At 43.7% G+C, this 24,842-nt stretch overlaps 2 protein-coding genes across 3 annotated transcripts in view; one reads left to right on the plus strand and one right to left on the minus strand.

Annotated features, from left to right (window-relative positions):
- The window catches only part of lrig1 (leucine-rich repeats and immunoglobulin-like domains 1), a 36,550-nt gene extending 32,013 nt beyond the window's left edge, over window positions 1–4,537 (plus strand). The window contains exons 15-18 of one of the 2 annotated variants that reach the window (XM_014408027.3): window positions 391–825; window positions 963–1,097; window positions 1,327–1,611; window positions 2,072–4,537. In XM_014408027.3, the coding sequence (XP_014263513.1) occupies window positions 391–825; window positions 963–1,097; window positions 1,327–1,611; window positions 2,072–2,265 (1,049 nt within the window). In that variant the 3' untranslated portion in view covers window positions 2,266–4,537. Of the gene's footprint in view, window positions 1–390; window positions 826–962; window positions 1,098–1,326; window positions 1,612–2,068 lie in introns of both variants that reach the window. The other variant, XM_014408026.3, reaches the window with a different exon arrangement.
- Window positions 4,538–6,427: 1,890 nt separating this feature from the next.
- Window positions 6,428–24,842, minus strand: part of slc25a26 (solute carrier family 25 member 26) — a 51,009-nt gene continuing 32,594 nt past the window's right edge. Inside the window, exons 7-10 of the mRNA XM_004545302.3 lie at window positions 19,644–19,713; window positions 16,833–16,897; window positions 11,988–12,061; window positions 6,428–6,857 (exon numbers count right to left, since the gene is read on the minus strand). Coding sequence (XP_004545359.1) covers window positions 6,761–6,857; window positions 11,988–12,061; window positions 16,833–16,897; window positions 19,644–19,713 — 306 coding nt within the window. The 3' untranslated portion in view covers window positions 6,428–6,760. The remainder of the gene's footprint in view (window positions 6,858–11,987; window positions 12,062–16,832; window positions 16,898–19,643; window positions 19,714–24,842) is intronic.

Consider the following 24,842-nt stretch of genomic DNA (forward strand, 5'->3'; position numbering starts at 1 on the left):
TTAACACGCACACCATCGCTCAGTCCAGTGTGCTTCATTCACTGAAATGTGAAGCTGGCAAGGAAACAGACAGGTCCTCTGAAGAGGATCCTGCCCCAGAGGAAATGTTTGTGCTCCAATCAAAAAGCTTTTAAGTTTCAGGAAACTTCGGACTTTATCAGCATTGTGTTTGAGTAATAAATATCAGTCTTAGAAGACGGATAGGCTTTCAGTGGCTGGACATGTCCGTTTGTGCTCAGGCTGTCCAGCTGAATCACCACAATCCAGTAGTCTGTCATCAATACAGTGAACAGAAAGGTGCTAAAGAAAACCGTAGAACCACCAAAACCGTAGTTCTAGAAATCCTTGGGCTCTTTTTATGAGGAAACTCATCACCCCACTTTTCCACAGAAACGCCCCACCTGGCTCAGGACCTGGAGGACCGCAGCATTACTGTCGGGGAGACGGTGGCGCTGCAGTGCAAAGCTCTCGGCAGCCCGCCCCCGCGCATCACCTGGCTGCACAACGACCAACCGCTGCGCCCCTCCGACAGACACCACTTCACGCCGGGAAACCAGCTGCTTGTCATCGGCTCCGCCTTGCTGAAGGACGCCGGGCGCTACACCTGCCTCATGTCCAACACTCTGGGCACAGAGCGCGCCCACAGCCAGCTGGTGGTGACTGAGCGCAGGAACGCTTGCGCCACGCCGACAGGCCCGAGCACCGTTACTATAGGGATCATCGTCATCGCTGTGGTTACGAGTATTGTGGTGACATCGCTGGTGTGGGTGTGTATCATCTATCAGACGAGGAAGAAGAGCGAGGAGTGCAGCGTGACCAACACAGGTGAGCTCAGAATGACTTCTTTTTGCTTTTTTAATTTGTAAGTTAAAAACACATTTAATCTAAAAATGAAGAAACCACTAAAACTTCATGCAGCCCACAGTTCTGGCTCTGATGTCTGCCTCTTTTCTCTCTCCCAGATGAGACGATCGTTCACCCAGATGTATCCAGCTACCTCTCCTCCCAGGGGACTCTGTCCGAGCGGCAGGACATGTGCATCCGTGTGGAGACCGGCGGTGGCCCTCAGCCCAACGGACACGTTGTAGACACCACAGGTACCGCTAAAGTTCGCTCTCTGCTTCCAAATGTTTGCGCTCTCCCCGGCAGTTTCTCCCACGTCCCCTGGTGGGTTACGTAATGATGAGACGAGCGCTGCTGTAAAGCTGTAAAGACCTGCTCAGTGTCAAAAATAATCACAGGAGACGCCCTCAGCACAATTTTGACATGCATTTGTTGACTTTCTGCCTCCAAATCATTTATTTGTTTCCCCGTGGCTGCCCGCAGGTTTCGACAGCACAGTGCTGTGCACAGATTGTATGGAGAATGGCAACAGCTACTCCAAAGATCCCAACTACCTGGCACACGGGTTTGGTCCTGCTGCAGGCATGGAGTACCAACAGCAGCTTATTCCACCACCCTACTCTTACTGTTACCCCGGGGAGCAGCACGACACTGGGTCACACACAACCCCACTCTGCAATGGGACCCCCAGCAGGATCCGAAAGAACTCTGAAGGATCAGTGTTTCCAAAAAACCATAATACAACACTGAACCAACACGATAGAAAAGGTACGGTGATTAGTGTAGTGAGTTTAACTGTACTTATCCAGCCTTATCCCATAAATCCACTACTCTTCTTAAAGCTCCACACTGCCCTGATGGAATAACAGTTTTATCAGGTGATGCCATGAGAAGCTATCAGCCCTTCTGGAGTCTTCTTTCTGCAAGTGCCTTTGAATGTGATCTTTGATGGATTGTCTCCTACCAGCATCTGACACTGTATCATAGTTACATGCCCAGAGCCCCTCAGGATATGTATCTCCCTCCTGATGATGCACGCCCAGGCCTGTTCTGGGCTTCAGCTCCTTTAGTTATATAGCAGTGGTATTGGCCTTTGAATACCAATTCTCACCTCCACACAGCTCTACACACACATTCCACTGACTCGCTTTCTTCCAAAGCCGAGCACATATTTGTCTTTGTGCGTGCCACGTCACTGACCCCGCCTGTTCCTTCTCTGTTTCAGCAGTGAGCAAAGCGGGACAGACCAAGACATCGCAGGAAGACTCCTTCCACAAGCCGGTGAAGCTGGCCAGCGTGACGAGCCACGGACACATCGACACGGACTGCGAGCCTGAGCTCAGGCAGACTCTGCTGTCCAATGGACACGCCCTCAGAGCCTCTCAGAATGAGAGCGCCTCTCTAAGGAGAGCCAGTGACTAGCAGCCCCAAAAATGTGGACCGATATATACAATAATTTTTTTTCTTGCACTGGGAAATAACCTGCTACCTCATATCGAGGCAAACGGTCCCGAGCCTCCTGCATCTGAACTGACGGAGGAGGGGGGATGGGCATCCGGAGTTTGAAGGCGGAGCTTGTGTGGGGGGCGTCCCATCTGAGCGTATCAGCTGTACATAGTTAAAAACCTTCCTTTGGGAGGTGGCCGCTAAAAAAAATAAAAATAAAAATTTTAGCTGCAAAAAAGAGGAAAAAAAAAAGAAGAAAAAAATGTGACTTGCATTTGAAGCATGTAAATGTGGGGAATCTTGTACAATATGTATGTGCAGGGGGACTAAAAAGAGAAATATGCCTTTTGGACTTTTTTTTTGACTGTACATAAGAGTTTTCTTATATATTATATAACTTTTACAAAAAAGAGTGTTTAAATATATGTGCATGGCAAAGAAAGGAGTGATGGTATTTTTATTTTTCTTACAACAAGAAAAAAAAAAAACAGCCTTTTTTCAGCTTTTACCAACATTCAGCTGCAGTGCCTTATTGCATGATCAAAGAAAACTCAAGTTGTAATAGCATATATCCAGAGACTGTTTCTGTGAGAGATCCTGGTACACTTTTTATCGCAAACAAAACACTTGATCGCACTTGAATGTTTTACCTTTTTTTTTTTTTTTTTTTTTTGCCAGCTATGGCCTTACGGAAACAGCTCGCACCACCGTTTTTGTATGAAGGAAGAGCTCGGATGCTGATTATTTAGGTACGTTAGATGTTGGTGCGAGTGGTGGGATATCAGTTAAAGCACTTTTTTCTTCACTTCACAAACATGCAGACTGTGTGTACACGATCCACCGGCAGGAATGCAGTAGCCTCCTCTCTGAGGAGACGTTCCGCATATCTCGACGCACTAAAGTCAACAGTACATACTGTACCCTTAAGGCTCTTCCACCTGTTTCACAACACTACACGTTTACTGCAAAGCCGCTCTCATCGGGTTGGGATGAATGCTTCACGTGTTTTAAAGAGGACTTATTATGCTTTTTGGTATTTCCTTTTCATATGCAGATGTACGTGGAAACTGTTACAGTGTTGGATGCTCGTATTAAACATAGCCAAAGTTTTCACATAACGAGGTCAGTGCATGTAGAAGTAATCCCTGTGAGCCCAAAGCTCAGGCTTCAGACTGCTCGGTTTTCACCCACCTGCTGTTCAGACACTCTGTTTGCCAGAGGATGATTTGAGGGGGCTGCACTTAGGCCCAGTGTACAAACCTAAATAATTGTTTTGAACTGTGAATCGTGCAAAGCTGCTCAAGTCAATGCCAATAATTTTTTACAAAATTAGATCAATCGATCTAGAGAGAGAGAGAGATCTGCAATAAGCATAATAGGTCCTCTTTAAGTTCGATTTTTTTTTTATTTGTCCCAGAAAGTGACTTTGGTACAATTCTGCAACCACATGTGGCTGCTAACAGCTGTTGCTTGGAAGCTGCAAAAGCCAGTAATAATCTCTCAGTGCAACTGCGTGACACCTGTCATGAGTTACGGCCCACATTCATAACCGAAGCTGCAATTTTTGGATGTTTAATTGGCCGGCTGCCCAACTGTTTTTTTTCTCTTCTTTTTAATAATAAAATCTGAATGCTATGGAATTAGCAAAAGATGCATTGTGATGTTGTGTCATTCAGTTACTGCTGTAATATGGGTCGACATCCGGGGGGGAAGCTGGGGTACGGGGTGGTGCATTTGGGAGCAAAAGATGGCCAGTACTCCACCTGAATCACTGCAGTTCAGTAATAACGATTCATGCCTGAGGTGGATAAAGGTGCAGCTCACTCCTGTGAACAGTTAGGGAGGCTTGTGAAAAGTGCCGTAACCAAACTTTGGGGGGTGAACTGTCACAGTCCCTGAATGCTTTGGTACCATTCAACATGAATACACCAGTGGCCTTATCAAGGTAAGCTGGAGGACATGCTCCTCTGGTTACACCTGATAGCACTTACTGAGGTGATTTTTACCAGCAAGACCAATCAGAGAGTATGTTTGTTTTTTTTTCCTCCTCTTCTTTGTTTTTTGGGCTTTGGGAAAGCAACCCCCGTGTAGTAGGTAAAAGGGACTCGAAGGAGCGAGGGTGCAGTTCATATCCTGAGTAATTTATTGATGCAGACTGTCTGAAACCGTTGTCCCAATGTCAAAGTTAAAACAGTGAAGTGTCTAACATGGCATTGAAGTGTCTAATAAAAATCCCATTTTGCTATTATTACAAGTGTTGGGCCTGTTTTCTTGCTCATATTAAAAAAAAAGCACACACATAGGGAGGATGTTTCGACAATATCACAAACAGCTGAGTTAGCATTTAACGCTGCTCTCCTGTCACAGCGGTTATGGAGAAGCCATCAATTCAAATGGAGCATGCACAAAGACATGAAATCCAGAGTCCTTGAGCTTCAAAGTAGTCAAGTAGCCACGCACGCACGCACGCACGCACACACACACACACACACACACACACACACAGAGAGAAAGCTAATCTTCCAACCAGGAATGTCTCTTGGCTCCTTGGAGCTGCAAAGACAGCAGGCTTTTTTTTTTCCTTCTGCGGGCTGTTAAAAATATTTGCTATTGAGTCGAGTCTGACTGAAGGTCAGGATGTGCATTCCAGATGGACGTTTGTCACCAGATGATTGACGTGCCCCTGGCCGCGGCCTCCACCAATCACACTCCGACCATTGTTGTGCTACAGCCTAGTGACAAGCAGCATGACAAACAGTCCCACCTGTGAGGACATTTGTCTTCTCGTGCAGTTTTACCTTCCAGACCGGCTGCTGACAGATGAGAGGAGCTAATTCACTGAAAACACACTGATACCTAACTGTTCTTCCATATGCCAGCTTCTTTTAAAAGCCTGAGGAGCAGGGAGGGGGTGCATGAATACTTGTAAAATTTAAAAAGGCCACACTGGAAATCACATCACGCAACAATTTAAATTAAACTCAGAGATTCTCTCATTCATTTCCAAACTTTTCTTATATCTCGTCCTCGTGGCCGGGTTGCGCAACACTTCTGTGGTCCAGGAGTTGGAAACCGCTGCTCCAATAAACAAGATCAAAGCCGGAGTAAAAATGTGCACGGCCTTACCTCTGCTTGATCCAGTCATGCAGATCGGTTCAGCTGTGGGACTGGACCGCTGATATCACACAACCTCAGCAAACAAAATCAAAACCATCTGCTTAAATGAAAGAGCAGAAAATGAAGCTTCTTTGTGAAATCTGGTGTGCTGATCCCTTCAGTGAGTGTATCAGAGCACAAGTGATTTACATAGCCAAAATCAGCATGTTTACCAGTTTCATGACTTCTAATCAGGTCGATCACTTACTCTAATTCTGTTTGACTTGAATGTTTGTACATTGTGGAGAATGCAGTTGCTCAGAGCGTCCCACAACATACAACTGCCATAAGAGGAAAAGCTAGCATGGCTTTCTATAACTGCCTATCAGCACCGCTAATGTGCAGCACTTGACATCAAAACATGGGGATGTTAAGCAAGTGCAAAATTTCAGAGAAGCAGCCATTTTTTATGCAAACTACCCCGTTTTCAGAAACTCAACAAGTGAACTGGTTTATATGCAGGTTTCTAGCCCATGAAGCCCATTCCTTCTTTCTCTCTTTACAAAATAAGCAGATAACAGATCTGGAGTGTTTGGTTGCTGTTCAGTCGAACTTCATTTGAGTTCCAAAGAGACACTGATACTAGTGAAGGAGGTCAACAAAAGGTTAAAAAAAAAAAAAAGCCTTACACAAACCTATAAGAGAGACAGCAAAATGCTTAAGCAGTGGCCGAATCAAAAATCTGATCTATTCATAAATAAAAGATCTGAAGAGCCGGAGATGACAAAGTGCGTGATTTTGTTAATAAAAGGCTTCTACTGTTCTGGGATTCTACAAGAAAAAAGACAAAAAAAAAGGCTTTTGCATGTGGATGAGGTCAGCTTTGCTGCAGCAGGATTGTAACAATGGTGAGATAGTGCTGTGTCTCTCTGGTGGGTCTTTAAAGCAGGTGGCTTAGTCCAATGGAGAGGAGAAAACGCTAAAATGATCATTAAACTATGCAGAGTTCCAGAGAGTCAAAGAAAGCCCCAAACCTCACTCGAAAGATACAAAGACCGTTTTTAATCACATAACTCATTCTCTCACAAACACGTGAAACATAAATGGTCCCAGTCACTGCTGACTACAATGACTGCGTTGTCCTAGGTGATACAGTGTTGCTTCATTTCAAAAAATTCTGTGGTGTTTTGAGTGCCTAATCAATAAGTATGAATGTGGCACTCTGGGTAATGCAGTCATCCCCGTGAGCGTCTCCTCTCTGCCTCATTTCAAAGGACTCAGCAGGATGCTGGATCCTCCATTTCCAGAGACGATTTCCCTGCTGTTCTGGTTCTCTCCATCAGGTCAGGACTCAGGACAGTCACAGGTCGTGCTGCTATAGCAGAGTGCGGCGGACCTTCTCATAGGCTCCGAGGAAGATGAAACCGCCCACGCTGATGAAGGTCATCCTCGGTATGCTGCCAGCAAACAGACTGGAGAAAGGGGAGAGAGCAACATGTGCTTCTTAAAAAAAAGATATCTTTGCAGCATTTGTCAAAATTGCGGTACAGTAATGCATTTGAGACGCTACAAGACTATCTACAGCGCTTCTGTGCAGGATGAATGGAGTCCTCAATATAAAGAGCAAAATGTCAGTCCACTAATGTTCGCTTACTGTCTAACAACGTAAGATTGCCTTGTTCGTGACACCCTGTTTGTGAGCTAGAGTATGTTTTTTAAAAAAGAGAACACTTGGCGTTTTGTGCAGCACACTTCATCCGTATTTCAACGGCGTGGTTAGAGGAAGGACTAGATTTTCTTACACTCAGACGTGTGATCAACTCTCATAAAAGTGTGCTGCAGCTTAAATGACTGCCATGAAAAAGCGCTGTGAAAGGAGGAGCCCGGAGCGTCTCGTGTCCAGCTCTGCATGGTGTTTGGGTGCAGAGGGGTCGATGAGAGCGCCTCAAACATGAGGCCATGTTAGTGAGCCACTTTCACAAAGAGCAAAGGCTGGGGCCCGTGTTACAGCGACCGAGGCTCAACGAGGAGCTGCTAACATTGGTGGTGGTCAAAGGATGTGATGGGCCATAAGAGTCTCCCAAGATACCCCCCACCTCCTGCTACACACAGCTGTTTTTGGGATTAGGCTTCAAGCCTCCACCCAAGTCCTCTCTGGAGCTCTCACTCCCCCCACCTACCTCCTTCTCGCTCTCTCTACTCTCTCTCTATGTGACTGATGGCCAGATGACATCTGCACATGTCTCTCTGCTGTCCATCCATCCATTTCTCTGTCTCTCCGCTCAGCGACGTCCCCCTCAGCTGGCTCACTTGTTTGGGGATTTCTCCTCTGACTCCTATTCGTGCTGCGTCATGCACTTCTAAGACACGTGCTCACTCGGTCCTGTCAGTTCATCCGGCTTTTTGTGTCCGTCTCTCCATTTATTTCCCCCCCCCGCTTCACTCTGTCTGACTTTCTCGCAGTGCATTTGCCTACCAACACCTTCTGTCTGCCAATACGCCCCCACGCTCACAAGGTCTGGCCCAGTCCAAGCCAGATGAGAAGTATTGTGTGCTGGTGGATGTGTGCTTGTGCTCGCTTGTGTGTGTGTGTGTGTGTGTGTGCGCGCGCGCACGTGTTTGAAAAAAACAAAACTGTCGACGCATGCAACATGTCTGTCTCCATTCATCATCCGTGTGGGTGTGTTGGCACTTGTGTTCCTGTCCACTTTCATTTCTAGAGAAACTTTTGAAATATTGCAAAGTTTAATTTGGTTTTCATCAGCCTTAAAAATGCTTCTTGAATGCAAATACATCACACATCAAAAGAGAAAGAAAATAATTCTGAAGAGCTGACAACTTCTGGGCAACCTGACCAGGCCGGTTTTGTGCTTAGGCATCACATTTTTAAGGTTTCAGGTTTTCATAGAGAAGAAATTAAAACAGGACTTCCAGCTAGCAACTGAGAGGTAAAGTATGCAGATTATTTTCCATATCACATTTCAGAACTTCACACCAGCTTCTGCTGCAGAGCCACCCAGTCCAAGATTTGCTATTACTCACTATTAGAGGAAAAAAAAAAACCTGTATTAATGACACAGCTACTGCGGCGCTCCGCTGTGCATTTACTATACTGATGTTAGCATTTAGCTCAAAGCTCTACTGTGCCTAACCATCGGCCCTGCATGTTCAAGTGGAACAGAAGATCTTCCTACAACAGTCTCTGTGTAAGCTCTGTCATCTTCCTTTCAGTGCCCTACATGAAGCTTCTATTTCTGGACACACACACATAGTTAAGTGCAGCTCTTTTGAGATATTTGAGATCAGAGGCCATGACAGACTTCCTACTTATGATATTTTCACGTTGTCCGTTGTAAAGTTATACAAGTGTCCAAGCATGCCAGGGATCTTCCAAACATCCCAACCATTCACACGACTCCACCTTTAAGAATGCTCCAGGCCTAGGTCGCCCGGTCTCAACAGACGGCTTAGCTTTGCATGGCTGGCTTTGATAAGTGTGTGAAACCGAGAGGAAGTTGGAAGTGTGAGAGACCTTATACAAGTGTGTTTATCCAAGCATGAACCGAACTGCTGCAAATAAACACGGGACATTAGTCAGAGGCTGTTGCCCTGCCCTTCGACGTGCTCTTTCCATCTCGGCACGGCTATCTATCACCATCTGCTGAAACAAAAGTCGCAGGCTTGCACCGGGGGAGTGCTGTGCATTGCTTACACCCTGATATCAAATACAATCCAAAGCTAATCAAAACCCACTGACAGAAGTAACAGAGGGCAGGTGGAGCGCCTAACGACAACACAGATCCCTGTGTATTCCACTCAACCTTCTCCATCATGTGATGGTCCGATAGCCGCGCTGCGAGGAATGAACTAATTTTAAACTCAGCGCTCATGTTTTGTCTCAGCTCTCTGCTGCCGTTACATTTCCTGTCTGGGATCAGGCCCACCTGTGGACGTCAGAGCAGAGCCGGAGCTCAAATATTCCCCCTGGGACTCCTCGACATCACGGCCTGGCCATTCACAGAGAGCCGTCATCCCCCTATTGTCGGCCAATCGCCTCTCCCGAGGAACCGGGCTAAATATAGTTTCAAAGCTCGGCAGGACAGTATGGAGGAACCGCCGTGAGCTCACGCAAAATGTTTTGGTTGCGGTGAAGAAATATGCCGGTGCTGCTTAAGAAGAGAGCGAGGGAGAAATCTTCAAATGTATCTGAAAGCAAATTTCTGGCAGACAGAATGCGTTCCATGAAAAAAATAAAATAAAAATAGCCGTCCTCGGAAACTCTTTGAAAGGATAAATTTAAGAGGAAAGAGGACCGACTCTAACATGTTTGGGTCTTCAACAAATCTGAGGAAAATCAATCTTTTTTATGTCCTTCTAGCAGGGAGTGGGTGTAGAAAAGTGGACGATAGCTGCAGAGACAAAAACAGACTCGAGCACACTTTCCCTTAAAAAACACTAAATAATCAGTGTCTGGAAAACAAATTACTCATCTGTAGTCACCCTGTTTCCTCTGTGTTATCTTTATCTGTTATATAACTATAACTGCAGTGATGGTGGACATTTTTCATCTGAACAAATAGCACAAACCACTGAGCCTCTAACAAGCACTTTCTGTGTTGTGTGAGTCCAAAACTATAAAAAAAAGAAAGAAAAAGAATAAGTGACATTTTCTTTAATACTGTTCAGTTCTCGTGAGAACTAACAAGTTTGAGACGTGGCTGAGGAATTCTGGAAGACAGAGCGCTACATGTATTTGATAAATCCTTGGAAATAACTCCCTCTGTAGTCAACACCTGTGCTACAGGCTGAATTAACATGGCATTCTAGTAAACATGGTTTCTCCCCACTTGTTGCAGAAGGAAACAACAGTCTGTAAAATGCTATTTAATCACTTCTGTGTTTCCTCAGCGCAGCGCCTAAGAAAAGTTTGACTCCAAAAGAAGAAGACAGACACCTTTTCCCAGAAATCCTATCTATGTTCTGGAGTCCTCGAGATATTTACGAGACAAAAACAGGGACAGGCTTAAATGATGGGCGGACAGCTGCTCATCATTGTGTCTTTGCAGCACAGCTTTACTGTTTCCTGCAACACAGCACGACTCCGTTCATGCTGTGTTGCAGGACCAATAACAGTAAAGTACAATTGCACTTTACCACAGGTTTCTGTGTGTGAGGTGAGAGCGTGTTACTTATTTGCTTTTCTTCTATTCTGGTTTGCACAAGGAGCCAATCAGAGAGCCTCGAGGACATGTTGCCCATTAGTGTTTATTTTGACATGACTCATAGCCGTGTTTGGTTATCCTGCAGGTTAGTGGGGTAGGCCAGTGAGCTGCACTGCTCTCTCCTAACCCGGGCTCTCTGGGGCATGGCACACACATGGAAGCACTTTAGAGCTTCACTACACAGCAATTGGGCCTATTACCATAATTACAGCTTTAAAGCCCCAGCAATCTGTATCAGGCATGCACCAGTGCAACCACCGGGCCACCGGGCCAAAACAGACCCCCCCATTCCTCCTTTTGTACTTAAAAAAAACTTTTTAAACACTCTCCTTTGTTTCTGCATTTAATGTGTCTCTTAGCTACTCTCTTTGTTCTCATTCTTCACCTTCTCTGGTTACATCACATCATGAAGGAGAAAAAAAAAAGTGTTTGTCATTTTAAGCTCATGGTCCTTGTTCTCTGGGTGCAGCTGAGACACAGCTAAGCCCAGGATGATGATACAATGAGTAGAAGGAGAAGAAGAGGGAGACAAAAAAAAAGATTTCCATGTGCTGCAGAGTTGGAGGCTGTAAACAGTTCTCCTGTGCTCCAGCAGGGACAGTGGGACTTGTAGTTAGGGTTTTTCCACGGGGGCCTGCCAACTATCAGCTCACTGAGATTTAATCAAGTCTCAGACGTGATCTTTATTAAAAATGATGCCCAGAGTGTTACCAATGTTTGAAAGAGGTTTTTAGGGAATCACCCTTGGCTCTGATTGGATTCCAGGACTGTGTCTGCTAAAAACAAACACAAAATTTGCCTGTGTGTGCGTGTGTTTGCGAGTCAGGGAGGGTGGAGAGCATTATCCTACTAGCGTTTGGCCCAGCCCCAAACCAAATCTGCTGCGAGCACTACGCCGGGGTGCATCCCGATTAAGCGATGGCAGCCTGTACACAAGCAGGCCTATTACTCACCGGGACTGAGGGTTTGTTTTAGTGCTGGCGGCCCTCTGTGGACCCCATTAGACCTGGCCTTTTGTCCAGTGCGCATCATAAACACATCAAAACACTTAAATAAACCCTTTCACTTGGCCCCTCGTAACACCTTAATCAATAAGGCGCTGCAGCAAGTCGTCAGGAAAAGCTTTTATACAGCTCATTTTTCAGCCGTGGCTGTAAATTCACGCTCCCTGGAGGAACCGCTCTATCAAACTTGATTACGCGAGGGATCGGGAGCCGGGTTAAATCAAATCATGTAAAATACGAGCTTTCTAAAGTGGCCTGGGATAAAATGGTTTGTGTAAAGAGGCTGTTTGGTTTTAAACAATCACAAGGGTCTTTGAATGTTTCACCAAAATCAAGATACACACACACACACACACACAAACACACACACACTCACCCTGCAATGCCCCTACTCCTCCACACATCGTAGAGCACCAGTGGGATGTTGCCGCTCGCTGTGGTTGAGCCGGCCTGCAGAGAGGGAGAGAGAGGGAGAGTGAGTGAGTGAGTGAGACAGAAAGAGGGACCTGGAGAGCACAAATAGAGGTGCGATGACTGATAAATTGTCTCCCGTGCTTCCTGCTCCTCAGACAGACACCCTGTTTAGTCTTTCTTAGCCCAGCTTCCTCCAGCCTCCCCTTCCCCCCTCTTTCTGCTAATGGACAGCTGTGTCAGCGCAGGTGTCACCTCCAGCACCCGCTCAGAAACACACCCAACCAGCTGCCCACCCAAAAAAAACACACTCAACAAGTTCTCCTTGTCTCCCTCTCCTCCTGCCAGTCCGGTCGTTTTATTTATACTAAACGGATTAGCTGGCCAGAGAGTTTTGAATCCATCAGCGTGGAGCGTCACGGGTATGAGAGCGGCACGATAAGGCCACATTGGGTTAAGTGATGGTGGGTGGCTTCAGTTTAAAAGGAAGGAAGATAAAAATGGAAGAGGCAGTTGTGAGATTCGAATAAGCAGGAGGGAGCTGAGCACAGGCTTGAGGAGTTTGTGTGTTGGTGTGCGCACAGCGATCTATGCTGCAGCTTGTTGAACATGTAGGAAACAGTCTGCAGCATCCGCTGTAAATCTAGAGTAGGATTCATGCTTCTTTTCTTCACGGAAATGGGAAAAACACCCCTATTTCTTGTGTTTCTGTTGGAGACAGGTGGTTGAGAAATGAATCCACCACCGCCCCCTCCTCTTCTGGCCTGACAAGTTTTCTTTTCCTTTACTGCTGTGGAATGGTGGAACGAGGGAATGGAGGAACAGGGTGTCCAAAACACACACACACACACACACACACAGTCCCTGTCTAACTTATGCTGACATACAAAAGTATCTTTATGCATCTCAGTTTATGAGTTTCTTCTCCCGATTCGTGTTTTTTTGTTGTCCAAATATAAGATTTAAAAGTGCTTCTTGATGTGTTTTTCTGGGTTTTCTGGCATCCACTATGCTTCCTGTGAAAAGTCTGAACAGTAACGGCTGCTCTATAAAGTGTTGCACTGGCTCCTGTCTTTGCCACAGTTGGTTTCAGTGGATACTAGTAAACATGACACTGATGGCAGCACTGTGATGAACAGGCAGAAATCTCCGACTCTAAGAAGACCAGTGTTGTGCGGTAGCAGCATAGGAGGTATGAGGCAGCTCTGTGGTACAACAGGCACGCTGCCACTGCTGCAGGCAGTCCTGTCCTGGAGGGGCTTTGCTCCTCCAGCTGTGCCCTGGATGTCGGCCTGCCTGGGTCTCGGTTGCGCTAGGCTGCATACTGTACAACGCCAGTCTTTCATTCTGTGTCCTGTGGGAAGAAAACTGATGTGACAAGTTCCAACACCCAGTTTCCCCCCATAGCCCGGATCTAAAGCGTCCACAGTCAACACGAGCCCTGCTCTGTCTGTCTTTCTTCAACGCTCCTGCCTGGACTTGTCACCCACAAGGAGCCAACCGAGCGACACCAAACCTGAGCCCCTAAAAATGAGAGTTTAAGATCACTTGAAAATGTATGTTGCATAGTTGGATCTTAACAAGGTTCCAAGTAGAGCTTCAACATGCAACAAGAAAAAATGGGAGTGAGACAAAACATTTTTTGAAAACAACGCTTAAACTGGAACAGGTTGTTTTACAGCTGATCAAAAGTTTAGGACCAAACCCGCCCTTAGTCATGAGGGATGCTCTCTATAACATCTGGACATAGCCAGCGGCCGTTTGACGCCCCTGCACCTCCTGAAGCTCTGTTGTTCCACTGAAGGAAAAAACACCCCAGACCGTTATGGCGCCCCCTCCGCTGTGGCACATAGAAAACATCTCTGCTTGTCATGTCAGTAACATTGGAAACCATCAAGGTTACATTTTTCTCATCAGAGAATAAAACTTTCTTCCACCTTTTATTGTCCCATGTTTGGTGCTCGCTTGGAAAGTCCAAAAGTCAGCTCTGTGGCATTCAAGGAGATTTGTTTTTGAAGCCCTTCAGTTTCAGATGCCGTCTGATGGTTATGGGGCCTTAATTTGGCTCGAGGATCGTCCGGTGTCTTGATTGACAGCCAATTGGATCCTCTGGCTCAGTGCTGGTGAAATTTTTTTGGGTCTTCCACTTGACTTCTTCGTTCCATAACCCCCAGGATCATTTAAGAAATTCCAAATAACTGTCTTACTGTGTCCCACCTCAGCAGTGACGGCGCGCTGCGAGAGACCTTGCTTATGCAGTTCAACCCAACCACGTTCAAAAAGGGAACGTTTTTTTGCCTTTGCCATCAGAACGTCATGACAGTGTGACTACCTGACAGAAAATGACAATGAATCCACATTTTTGCACAGATTTGGCCTTTTAAATACATGTGGTCCTAAACCTGTGATCAGCTGTAAAACAGCCTGTTTCAGTTTAAGTGTTGTTTTCAATAAACTGCATGTTAAAAAAAAAAAAAAAGTTGTATCTCACTCCCATTTCTTCTTGTTGCATGTTGAAGCTCTACTTGGAAGCCACCATGCAAAATATAGCTTTTTGCAGTTTTTCAAGTGGTCTTGATCTTTTGATCGGGACAGTATAAATTCTGATGTCACAGGAAATAATTTATAATTTTCACAAAAAATAGTTTACAATTTCATTTTCAGCACCACTTTAAGAACTATCGGGACCACTGGTTGCTAATTTGGCTGACAGGAAATACATCACAGCCATTAAATATGATGTTTTTCTGGGGGGGTTTTCAGTAATTTAAAAAAAAAAAATGCCAAAGATTTGTTGTTTCCAGGTTGGTGAATATAAACTCAATATCACAGCTTTAAACTGTTAATCATAAATAGACATTTATTGGCATTATTATCACTTTCTCCTAACTCCTAAACATAATGATTTGAGGTTACTGGAGAAAAAAAATCTGCAGCTTAGCTTAGCGATTGATGTTCATGAAAATTGAAAATCCAGTATCTCAAATTATTAGAATTTTTCATTTAAAGTTTGACTAAATTACAATTCAACAGTATTTATACTCAAAGGTAGTTCAGTGCACGCCGCCACGATTGGAAAGCCTGCTGACCTAACCGTTGTCCAGATGATGATGATGATCACTGACACCCTCCATGTGTAGGATGTTAGTAGAGTGCTGTGCTGAAGAATAAAAAGCAAGTGGACTGGAAGGGGAAAGTGTGGCAGGAACAAGCACAAGCTTCAACAACCACTGCTGCTCAGCGGCCCAAAGTCTTATTTTCAGATCAAAGCACATTTTTCCTTTACTGAAAAACAAAGGTCCTGGAGTCTGGAGGAAGCATGCAGAGGCACAGAATCCAAGGTGTTTGAAGTCCAACGATTCATGCAGACTTTTCACTTCAAATTAATATTAATTCTACAGCACCAAATTACAACAACCGTTACCTCCAGGTGCTTTATATTGTAAGGTAAGGACTCTAAAATAATACAGAAAAAACCCTAAAGATCAGATTAGCCCCTGTGAGCAAGCACTTGGCGACAGTGGGAAGGAAAAACTCCCTTTGAACAGGAAGAAACCCTCCAGCAGAAGCAGCTTCAGGGAGGCCATCCGCCACAACCAGTTGAGCGTGAGAGGAGAAAGACAAGACAAAAGACACACTGTATAAGAGAGCCGGAGATTAATAATCACTCATTTCTGAGATATTGAGTTTCTGATTGTCATGAACTGCAAGCCATCATCCTAAAATTTAAAACAAAAAAGGCTTGAAGTTATTTCACTTTACATGTCATGAATATAGCATATATGAAAGCTTACATTTTTTGAGTTCAATTACAAAAAATGAAAGTCTGAGATGCACACATTTAATCCTCCTTGTAGTAAAGTGGATGTGGACAGACTTTAAACAGGAAGTAGAAGCGCTTTAAACGGCATAGCAGCACATTCTCGTTTCACTCTCCTTTTCTCACCTGTGGCGCCTTTAGTGAATCAAAGACTTGGCCTTATAAAGTTATAACTGAAACTCGATGCAGGCCAAGTCCTCTGCTGGTGGTTAAATTACAGCAGCTGTGTTTCAGATAATGTTTACAGGAAGCTTCTGTAACACAGTGTTCCACCTACAGCCAACGGCTTCTCACCAGAGATCAAGACTGTCGGAGTCTTATGTTAATTCCAGTGTCTCATTAGTTAGGACGGGGTGGGAATGGAACACTGTGTCTTCTCCAAGGATAGTGTAAGTGTGCGTGTGTGTGTGTGTGTGTGTGTGTGGGGGGCCGATTGAGGTTACTCTGAACTCACTACCCTTTATACACACAAACACACACACACACACAGGACAAAGTGAGGGAAGCCAGACATACAGTTAGAGCGAGCCAGAAGAGAAAAAAGGTGGCTTGGAGAGGGAGGAAGAGGAGGATTCGCAGAACACGAGGATTTTGGGGGGGACGCCTTGGAAGACGGACATAGTAGGAGAGTTAACCGGAGGGACAATGGGCCTCTGCTTCACCTCTCAGTGACAAGCAGCCTTGGGATGGAAATTCTCCTGAAGTAGTAACATGTCCGCACTCTTAACACTAACCATTCGCACAAACAGCGTGTTCCCGAAATGGTCCATATTCCAGGTGAGGTGATATATGTGCACACAGGTGTCACTAATGTCCCGGCGCTACCTCGGCCTGCTCCGGTCCTGCATGCTGACACTGTCAAAACGTGCTCACGACCACTGCGGGGGTCGCTCAGCTCCCCGCCTGCGAGGCATCACCTGACAGCAGTGTTTATGAATTCGCTGCCAGAGGAGGCGTTGTGCTGTGTGGCCGTGTTTAAAGTGTGTATACCTTTGCGAGCATGATCCTGGTCTTTGCCACGTCAAGAGGAGTGGTAACAAGCGCGGCTACTGCACCTACAGAAAGACACACAAACGCGCTCAGCAAAGTGAAAACATAAGAGGCCTTTACTCTATGCTCTCAGAACAGACTTTAAATATTAAAAATAAACCCATAAAAGAGACCAATTACTTAACCACAGTTACAGTAATGTATTAATTCAGCAATAAACACAAGAACTATTGGCCCTCAACTCCATTAAGTTCATAAAATCATAATATTCCAAGTCCCAGACCTTCCCCTGTTATTAGACCACAAAAACCAGAGACGCGCTTCTATTCCCAGCACCCCCTTTTCTACAGCTTCGTCCAGCCTACGTCTTCCCCTGAGCTATAAACACACACACACACCTGATTACATGCACATGCATGCAAAAAAAAGCCACGCAGACCCCCTAAAACACACACTCACTCCTGTGAGCTTTATAGAGACGTTCCACCCCAAATTCCCTCCCAACACTCCAAGTTGGAAGCTGGATAGGCAGCAAAATCCAGAGCAGCCTCCAGTGAGCAGAAGAGTGTGTATAACTGAGAAAGTGTGTGTTACGTGTGTGTCGCCCTGACACAAACATAGCAACTGTTCTTGGTAAACATATCTATATGGGCCACTGAGGAGCAATGTGACTGTAAGTGAGGTGGAGCTGCAGGAAAACCGCGTTAGGGTTTATAGTTAATAGCTAATTATAATAGATGGCTTTTGTTCTCTGCTGTGGGAGGGGGATAAGTTCAAGAATAAAACAGTACAGCTGTCTTACTGTGGCATGCTTTACTACGATCATCCCAATAAATAATCTCACATGTCTAGCGCTCAATTAAATAATCTACACTTGGTAAGTGGGGGACGTGAAGGTGATGAAGGTGACTGATATGATGGTGTCTACACAGGCTGAAAGCTGCCATAAATCAACGCAGGATACTCATAGAGATATCTGGGATGATTAAACACGCATGCGTGAGCATTTCCAGCGTCAAGCAGATTATGTATGAGTGAGAGAGAGTGAGTGTGAAGCGCAATGTTAGGGGAAGTGACTGAAACTTGAGGATCCCTCTTGGACAGCAGCTTGGTCACGTAGGGACGTGAACTTGACTCCTACCCTGGACCCACAGCACCCTGCCCCCCCGATCCTTCACCCCACATTGTTCTCTCTACAAATACATATTCTCAAACCAATGACCAGGCCGCCTGACTGCTTAAATACTCAAATACTATTTGCATATAGTGAACAGTGCAGTCTTGATCCACTGATTTTGTATTATTTCATGAGGAACTAACGAAACAAGGAATTAGGTGCAGCAATTTGACATCATTCACAATTACTAGCTGCACAAGAGGTTCAAGCCAGCTCGTGCAGAAATCCTTCAATAAATCCAAACGGGGTTTCCTCTTTAAAATGACACCCACTGTCACACTTGTTTCTTTTGAAGCATCTCTATCTACAATCTTCCTTTCACTGAGACCACAGCCCAGATGGGGGATGGCTAAAGGCCACGTCCCAATTCCTCAGGGTGCTGTGTTGTGTGTTTTCTCTAAATCAGTCACACTTCAATCTCAGCATCACGCCCCCAGATCACCTAACCTCCATCTTCCTGTCCTGTCTGGCATGCTGTAGCATTTTAAGAGTTATGGACTGAAAGCTGTAAAAGTCCAATAAATGCTCCACAGACTGAACTACAGAATTGTTCTTTTGCTGAAATATGTCTTTACATTCAGGTTTTAATTTTTTTATCTCAAAAAATGCAAGACTGGGTGGAAAGACAGATGTTGCTGCAGATTTTCTTCCATGAAGGACAGCGCTGCCGCTTTAAATGGCCCCGGGTCGAGATTTCTCTCTCTGGTTACACTGAAACTCCAAGTACGACAAGTCACTATAATAAATACAAATAATAAACAAACAAGCAAAACTCTTTAAAATGATAACAGAGAATCAGTTTTACAAACTCTATTTAGTATAAGCCTGTCGTGTTTCAAAGTTCCATTTATTCTCCAAATGAATTGAAACCCTACATTTAATTACAACTAGTACAAAAACAACATGCAGTAAAATGTATTACCTCCTGAAAATGTTTTGTTTAGTTTAATTTTGTAAAATCTTTGTAAAAAAACAAACCAAAAGAATTTCCCAGATCTGGGATAAAGAAGGTGCATCCGTACCTCATTTATTTAAAAAAAAAAAAATTCTCATTGTGAATTTTGTTCTAATAAACTGTCTAATCTCTTTCTCCCTTTCTTAAAGCAGCTTAGGCTCCAGTGCCCAGGATGTCACAGCGCTGCAGGGGCGCGTGGCCAGAAACGGCTCCATCTCATGCTTCCCGTCCTTTCCTCTGGTTGTCTGTATATCCCATTCACCCAGATCAAGACAGAACAATAAAGTCTGCAGTGGAATAATAGTCACTGGCTGAATGAGCCGACAACTGTGATAATGTGACTTTTCTGTTGTGGAAACAATCCAGGATCAATGCACCGAGGACTGCCAGTTTAATGCCATCTGTGTGTAAGAAAAATACTGGAATTCATTTTCTCATTTTCTCCTTAGTCGTCTTTAGCAAATCCCGGGTGGAGGAGAGAATGGGATTTGTCTGCAGAGCTCACACTTGAGAAACCTTGCAATAATGTGGTTTTGGGTAAACTTGTGCTGCCCTCCTGCCCATCTATTCACCTATCCTATCTAACATCCATCTGTCCGTCCATCCATCCATCCCAACCCCTTTCCCTCCCCTCCTCCCTCTCTGCCTCTTTCCCAGCACAGCATATAATCCCCTGCACCTGCAACAGCTCCGCACACTGCTGACTGCCAAGAGTAGAGCGTGTGACCTTGCCTCGACGACCACAGAGTCTGGGAGAAAGAGAAGAAATGTCAAGAGAGAGGGTTGCAGATAGAGGAGGATGATGAAAGAGAAAGAAAATGGGGGAAGAGAGAGAGAGAGAGAGAGAGAGACACTGCAGTTAGTGGGACTATCAGACACATTGAAAACATATTGTGAACCTTGGTCTGGTCTGGGGTTTAGAGCCCACAGCTGGGAAATGAGCTGTCCAGCTATTTTTGTGTTGCCTTTTCTCCCCAGTGATGTCATGCTACTTGTTTCCCAAGACATGGTGTGGGATAAGAGGGAGGCAAGAGAATATACTTAGTACAACAGGTCATCTCATACTCAGATATTCAGTATAATTATTAAATTATATTAGGATATACTGACACTTTAGTAGTTTTACACCAGGAGCTCAAAATCAATGTACTGGCCAAGCAGCTGTGTCAGTAAACCCCTACTTAAATGCTTCTTTACATATTTCATGGAACATCACAGTAGCAGATTTATTCTTAATGAAAAGATGGTTAGAAGTGTTTCACTATTGTCTTTGATTTCTAAATTTTTTTATTTAAAATCAAACCGCTTATAAAGGTATTACTAACATACTAACACATAGTGGGGAGGATTCTGAATCCTCTAATTAGCACTAAATACTAAGTACAGTTAAAGGTGCTACAGCTTACAGCCTCAAGCTGTACTTAGCATTTAGCGCTAATTAGCAAATGTTTAAGCTAACAGTATGTTATTAGCCTGCTAGAACACTATATTTGCTAAATGGCTTTAAATCTCTACAAGTGTTCATCTCAGACAAATGACTTTATAATTTATTTATTTTGTGGCCAATATACTAATTAAAGCTTTCTTTATATAAATGTTCTGTTGAATATTGGTATGCAAAATGTTGATGTTGTTGGTAAAACTGTCCAAGGCACTAGGCCTGCGGTTCTTTTTCAAATTTCAAAGTCGGTCAAGGAATTTTGGTGACTGTTACGTCTCCACATATAGTGAATGTGAAACAAATGCAAAATACCCCACAAAAACAAAATAAAAAAACAACACCTTAATTAGGTTGTTATTAAGGTGTGGCTAACTCATAACCAACAACAGCCTTAGCAACGCTATATGATACTAAACACAAAAGCTTGCATGAACTTCACAATATCCAACATAAACATTTAAAAAATTGAATTAAATTAAAATGAAAACCCACAAGTGTCTCATACAGTAAGAATGGATAAAAATCCCCCCCAAAAGAACTGAGTGACTCACCAGCCAAAGAAAAGCCTCAGTAGGCTTTTTTCTGAAGCAGATGTTAAAAAAACTGACCATGACAGTCCCTAAACTTTTCTTTTTTTTGTTGTAGTATTTGCAAATACCAAAGAAATGTTGAATCTTTAACTTTATGGGGTTTTTTTATATTTTCTCAGAAATGAGGAAACTTTTGCATGCAACAACAGTTTATGTAATTAAACTAGATTTTTTTGTGATTGGAGCTATATTTATTCTTCCCCTTAAATATCCTAAAAGATTTGAAAATTATTTTAGCGTTGCAATTTTACAGACCGAACTACACCGACAAAAAACAGCCCAGAATTGTATCAATAGAATATATTGTTTATATTATATAGATAAGTGTATTTTCCAAGTACTTACTGTGTATAAAAACTCTCACAGTTAAGAGTGGCTACTGAGTGAAACCACCTGATGTTTCTGTTTTAAGATTAAAGTCAGGATGAGAAGGGAGGATGTCTCTTTTTCTGCCCTCACCACTTTTGGCAAAATGGCGAGGAGCCCAACTCTGCAAGGTTAGCCTGCGTATAAAATACATGTGGACAGCTGGGCTGCCTCGGGTGCTGCAAGTAATGATTACTTCTCAGTGAGAGCAATTGAGCAACAGCATGGAGTGATTACTAATATTTTCTTTGTCTATTCACTCCTTCACAAGTTGAATCTGTTTCATGTTAACTCATTCTACTCTTTTTCTCGCACACGTGTGCACACACAAACAAGTAAACACAAAGAGAAAGATAGAAGGAAGAAGCAAAGGCAGAGGCCGTGGATGAGCTCAGGATATGTCATGTGTATTTCATTAGAGGGCAGATTAAAAAGGAGATTTTGTTTTCCACATCAAAGGCCTCACGCTGGGGGATTCCTCTGTTTCTCTCCTATTCCGACTCTCCCCCTCCCTTACTGCCCGTTTCATGAATAAATAATAAGGAGTAAACCTGGGAAAACAAACTTTTTGACCTCTGAACCCTTGTGTCAGGATCAGCCTTTGCACCTGGTTGCCTTCCCACAGGAAAGTGGGCGGTGGGTCTGTGTATATCACGTGTATGTTCGAATTTCTGTCCTGGGAAACGTCCTTTAGTAAAGATGCAATGCTGTGAAAAAGTCTTGAGCCATCCCTCTTTTAAAAAACCCCAATATATCTTATTAGGAAAATGGTAAATAGGTGCAGGGGTTAATACATGTGCAAAACAGAAGTGGAAACACAGTATATAGTGTAGCAAGCTTGAAAGTCAATATGACCACCTTTAATTTTCAACACAGCTTTCCTCTAATTTCCTTAAGTAGCCTTCAGGAATAGTTCATCAAGGCTGAAGGACATTTAAAGCTCTTTTTTGGATGTTATATGCATTTTGTTCCGTCACCAACCCACGGGCCGGTCCGTGAGTCGTTTGGTACCAGCTACCAGTTGAGGCTTGGGTGTGAAATTTATGGTTTTCAGGGTTTTTATCATTAACTCGGCTTCCCTGGGTCTTTTCCCGTGTTGTAGTTGTGTGTCTTATTTTGAAAGAAATATTTACGCCTTACCATAGCGACCGGACAGCATTAAGGGGCAGACAGGAGGATGTTACTCTCAATGTTGTTGGCTCATTTCAGAAGGACGCTGCTAATAAAGTTACACAATTACACAGTGAATTTGCGTTTATTATTATATTTACAAAATACCAGTTTTTGTCTTGTTCATTTTATTTTGTTGTACAGTGGTCCCTCGCTATAACTTTTTTTTGGTGCAATTTTGCATGATTTCGTTTTTCTTACAGCGCATTGTATTCCGTTTCCTGATTGGCTGTAGACCGTTGTCAATCACTGTCAATCTCGTGCCGTGTCTCCTTTACAGTACAGAATGCTTCAGCTCGTCAAATTTACATAAATTGTCGATCGCTAGCAGTGTGACTCTGAAGTGTTACATTATATGTTTGTAAGTTGTTTCCCCAACAAACACAACAATGTCGACGAAACGTTTTGCACCCTAAGGCAACTGCGTGTGCCTTTGGTTTCATTCTATAACACTGGACTTATTTTTCTACGAAGGTTTGAACATTGAAAGCGTTTAAACAAGAGAGAAAAGTGTGAAAATGTTCCTGCCTTTCTGAGAAAAGTGTCTAAAGTGTGTAGTGAGGGGTTTTACAGCCTTAAAACCAATATTCCCTCTAAGCTGCGCGCGTGTGCAATTGCGCACTGCTGGCACGGTCTCTGCGCACAGAAAATCTGCTTTGCGCACAAAAACAAAAATCCAACCTGAAATGACATTAAAATTAAAACTTTAACAGTTCTGTTTTGCAGTGTTAGTCAGTAAGTGACTATGGGATTAGAACGATACCACCTTATCCCATAGTCCAGCCAATAATGCGATTCACATTCGTATATACGCAGCTAATCAACGTCATTGACAGGCTAGGACAGCGTCCTTATGTGCAGACACCGGTGTTTCAGCTAGCAAAGCGGCGTGCCTGATATGGAGTGAAGCCACGTCAATGACAACGTGTACAACCATTGGAGATGTTGTTTATATTTACTGTTTTATAAGGAAAACGCTCAAAGCACTCTCCGCCTGTGAGCAAAAACAAAACCAAAAAAAAATCCCACCCTTTCCTATTGGTGGAAAAATGTATCATGTTGACCAATCAAAAAAATGATATGGCAACATGGCATTTAGTTGTTTAGGAAGGGGGAAGTTTTAGGAGTGACGGCAGTGGTTTGAGATGTGAGAGATTTGCAACGTTTAGCGCAAATCTTGTGTAGTTAGCGTGTAGTGTAGTCAATAGTTTTGCTGTGTGTGTCAGAACAAGCTGATTGTTCTGTAAATAGTTTGAAATGTTTATTTAAAAACACTGCCTTGGCTGCATTTTTAGGTAAACAGCTGCAAAAAACTTTGTTGTTTGCATAACTCAGTTAACTATATAATGAATTACCCAACATTGGTCATTATAGTGCGATCCTCTATGCTGTTGCATGCTGGCACGTTCAGTGAGAGACTGAGATTACCGAAAAGCACCACTGAACGACACAGGAAATCTTTCCTGCCTGTGGCCATCTCCCTGTACAACGCTTCCACTTAACACACTGTTTGCTGCTATAACTACACATGTTTCTTGTTCAGCTATTTATTTATGAGTGACTTATGTATGTATGTATGTATATATTGTACTATTCTTAGTTAGTGTATTGTCTGTCTTGTCTTAATGTTGGTTTATAATGGAGCACTGTAACAAAAAATAATTTCCCCCAGGGATCAATAAAGTATTCTGATTCTGATATACTGTGTTTTGCAGACAGAGAGTTACAGGACTCTCTCCAAGACCACAGACTCATAATACAAGTCAGAGCTTTATTTAAAAAAAGAAAAAAAGAAAAAAAAAAGTTGTGTTTATAAATTGGAGTTCAAGTTATTTTTAGTTCCAATAGTGTTAACATGCTGCACAGGTCAAGAACAAGATTCTTTTTTTAAATTTTCATTGTAAGTGGGCTAAAGCACTTAATTAAAAGTAGTCTAACATAAATGCTGTAATTTGATTATTTTAATAAACCATGTAACTTGGATGGATTCGATGCTGGCGTGACCACAGTGCACACGTCTAATGTTGCTCACAGCGGTCCAAGAGACCGCTCAGGGAATTTGTGTGTTCGCTCCGACACATGAAAAATTAGAGGGAACATTGCTTAAAAAATCTACAATAATTGTATAAATTAAAGCTGGCTACTTCGCGGATTTCACCTATCGCAGGTTATTTTTTAGAAAGTAACACCCACCCACGATAAACGAGGGACCACTGTATTTACCTGCGACACCTTAAAGGCCGGTCCATGAAAACACTGTCTGCCATTAAACCAGTCCGTGGCTCAAAAAAAGATTGGGGACCGCTGAACT

This window comes from Maylandia zebra, linkage group LG5 (genome assembly GCF_041146795.1).
Source record: "Maylandia zebra isolate NMK-2024a linkage group LG5, Mzebra_GT3a, whole genome shotgun sequence".
NCBI lineage: Eukaryota > Metazoa > Chordata > Actinopteri > Cichliformes > Cichlidae > Maylandia > Maylandia zebra.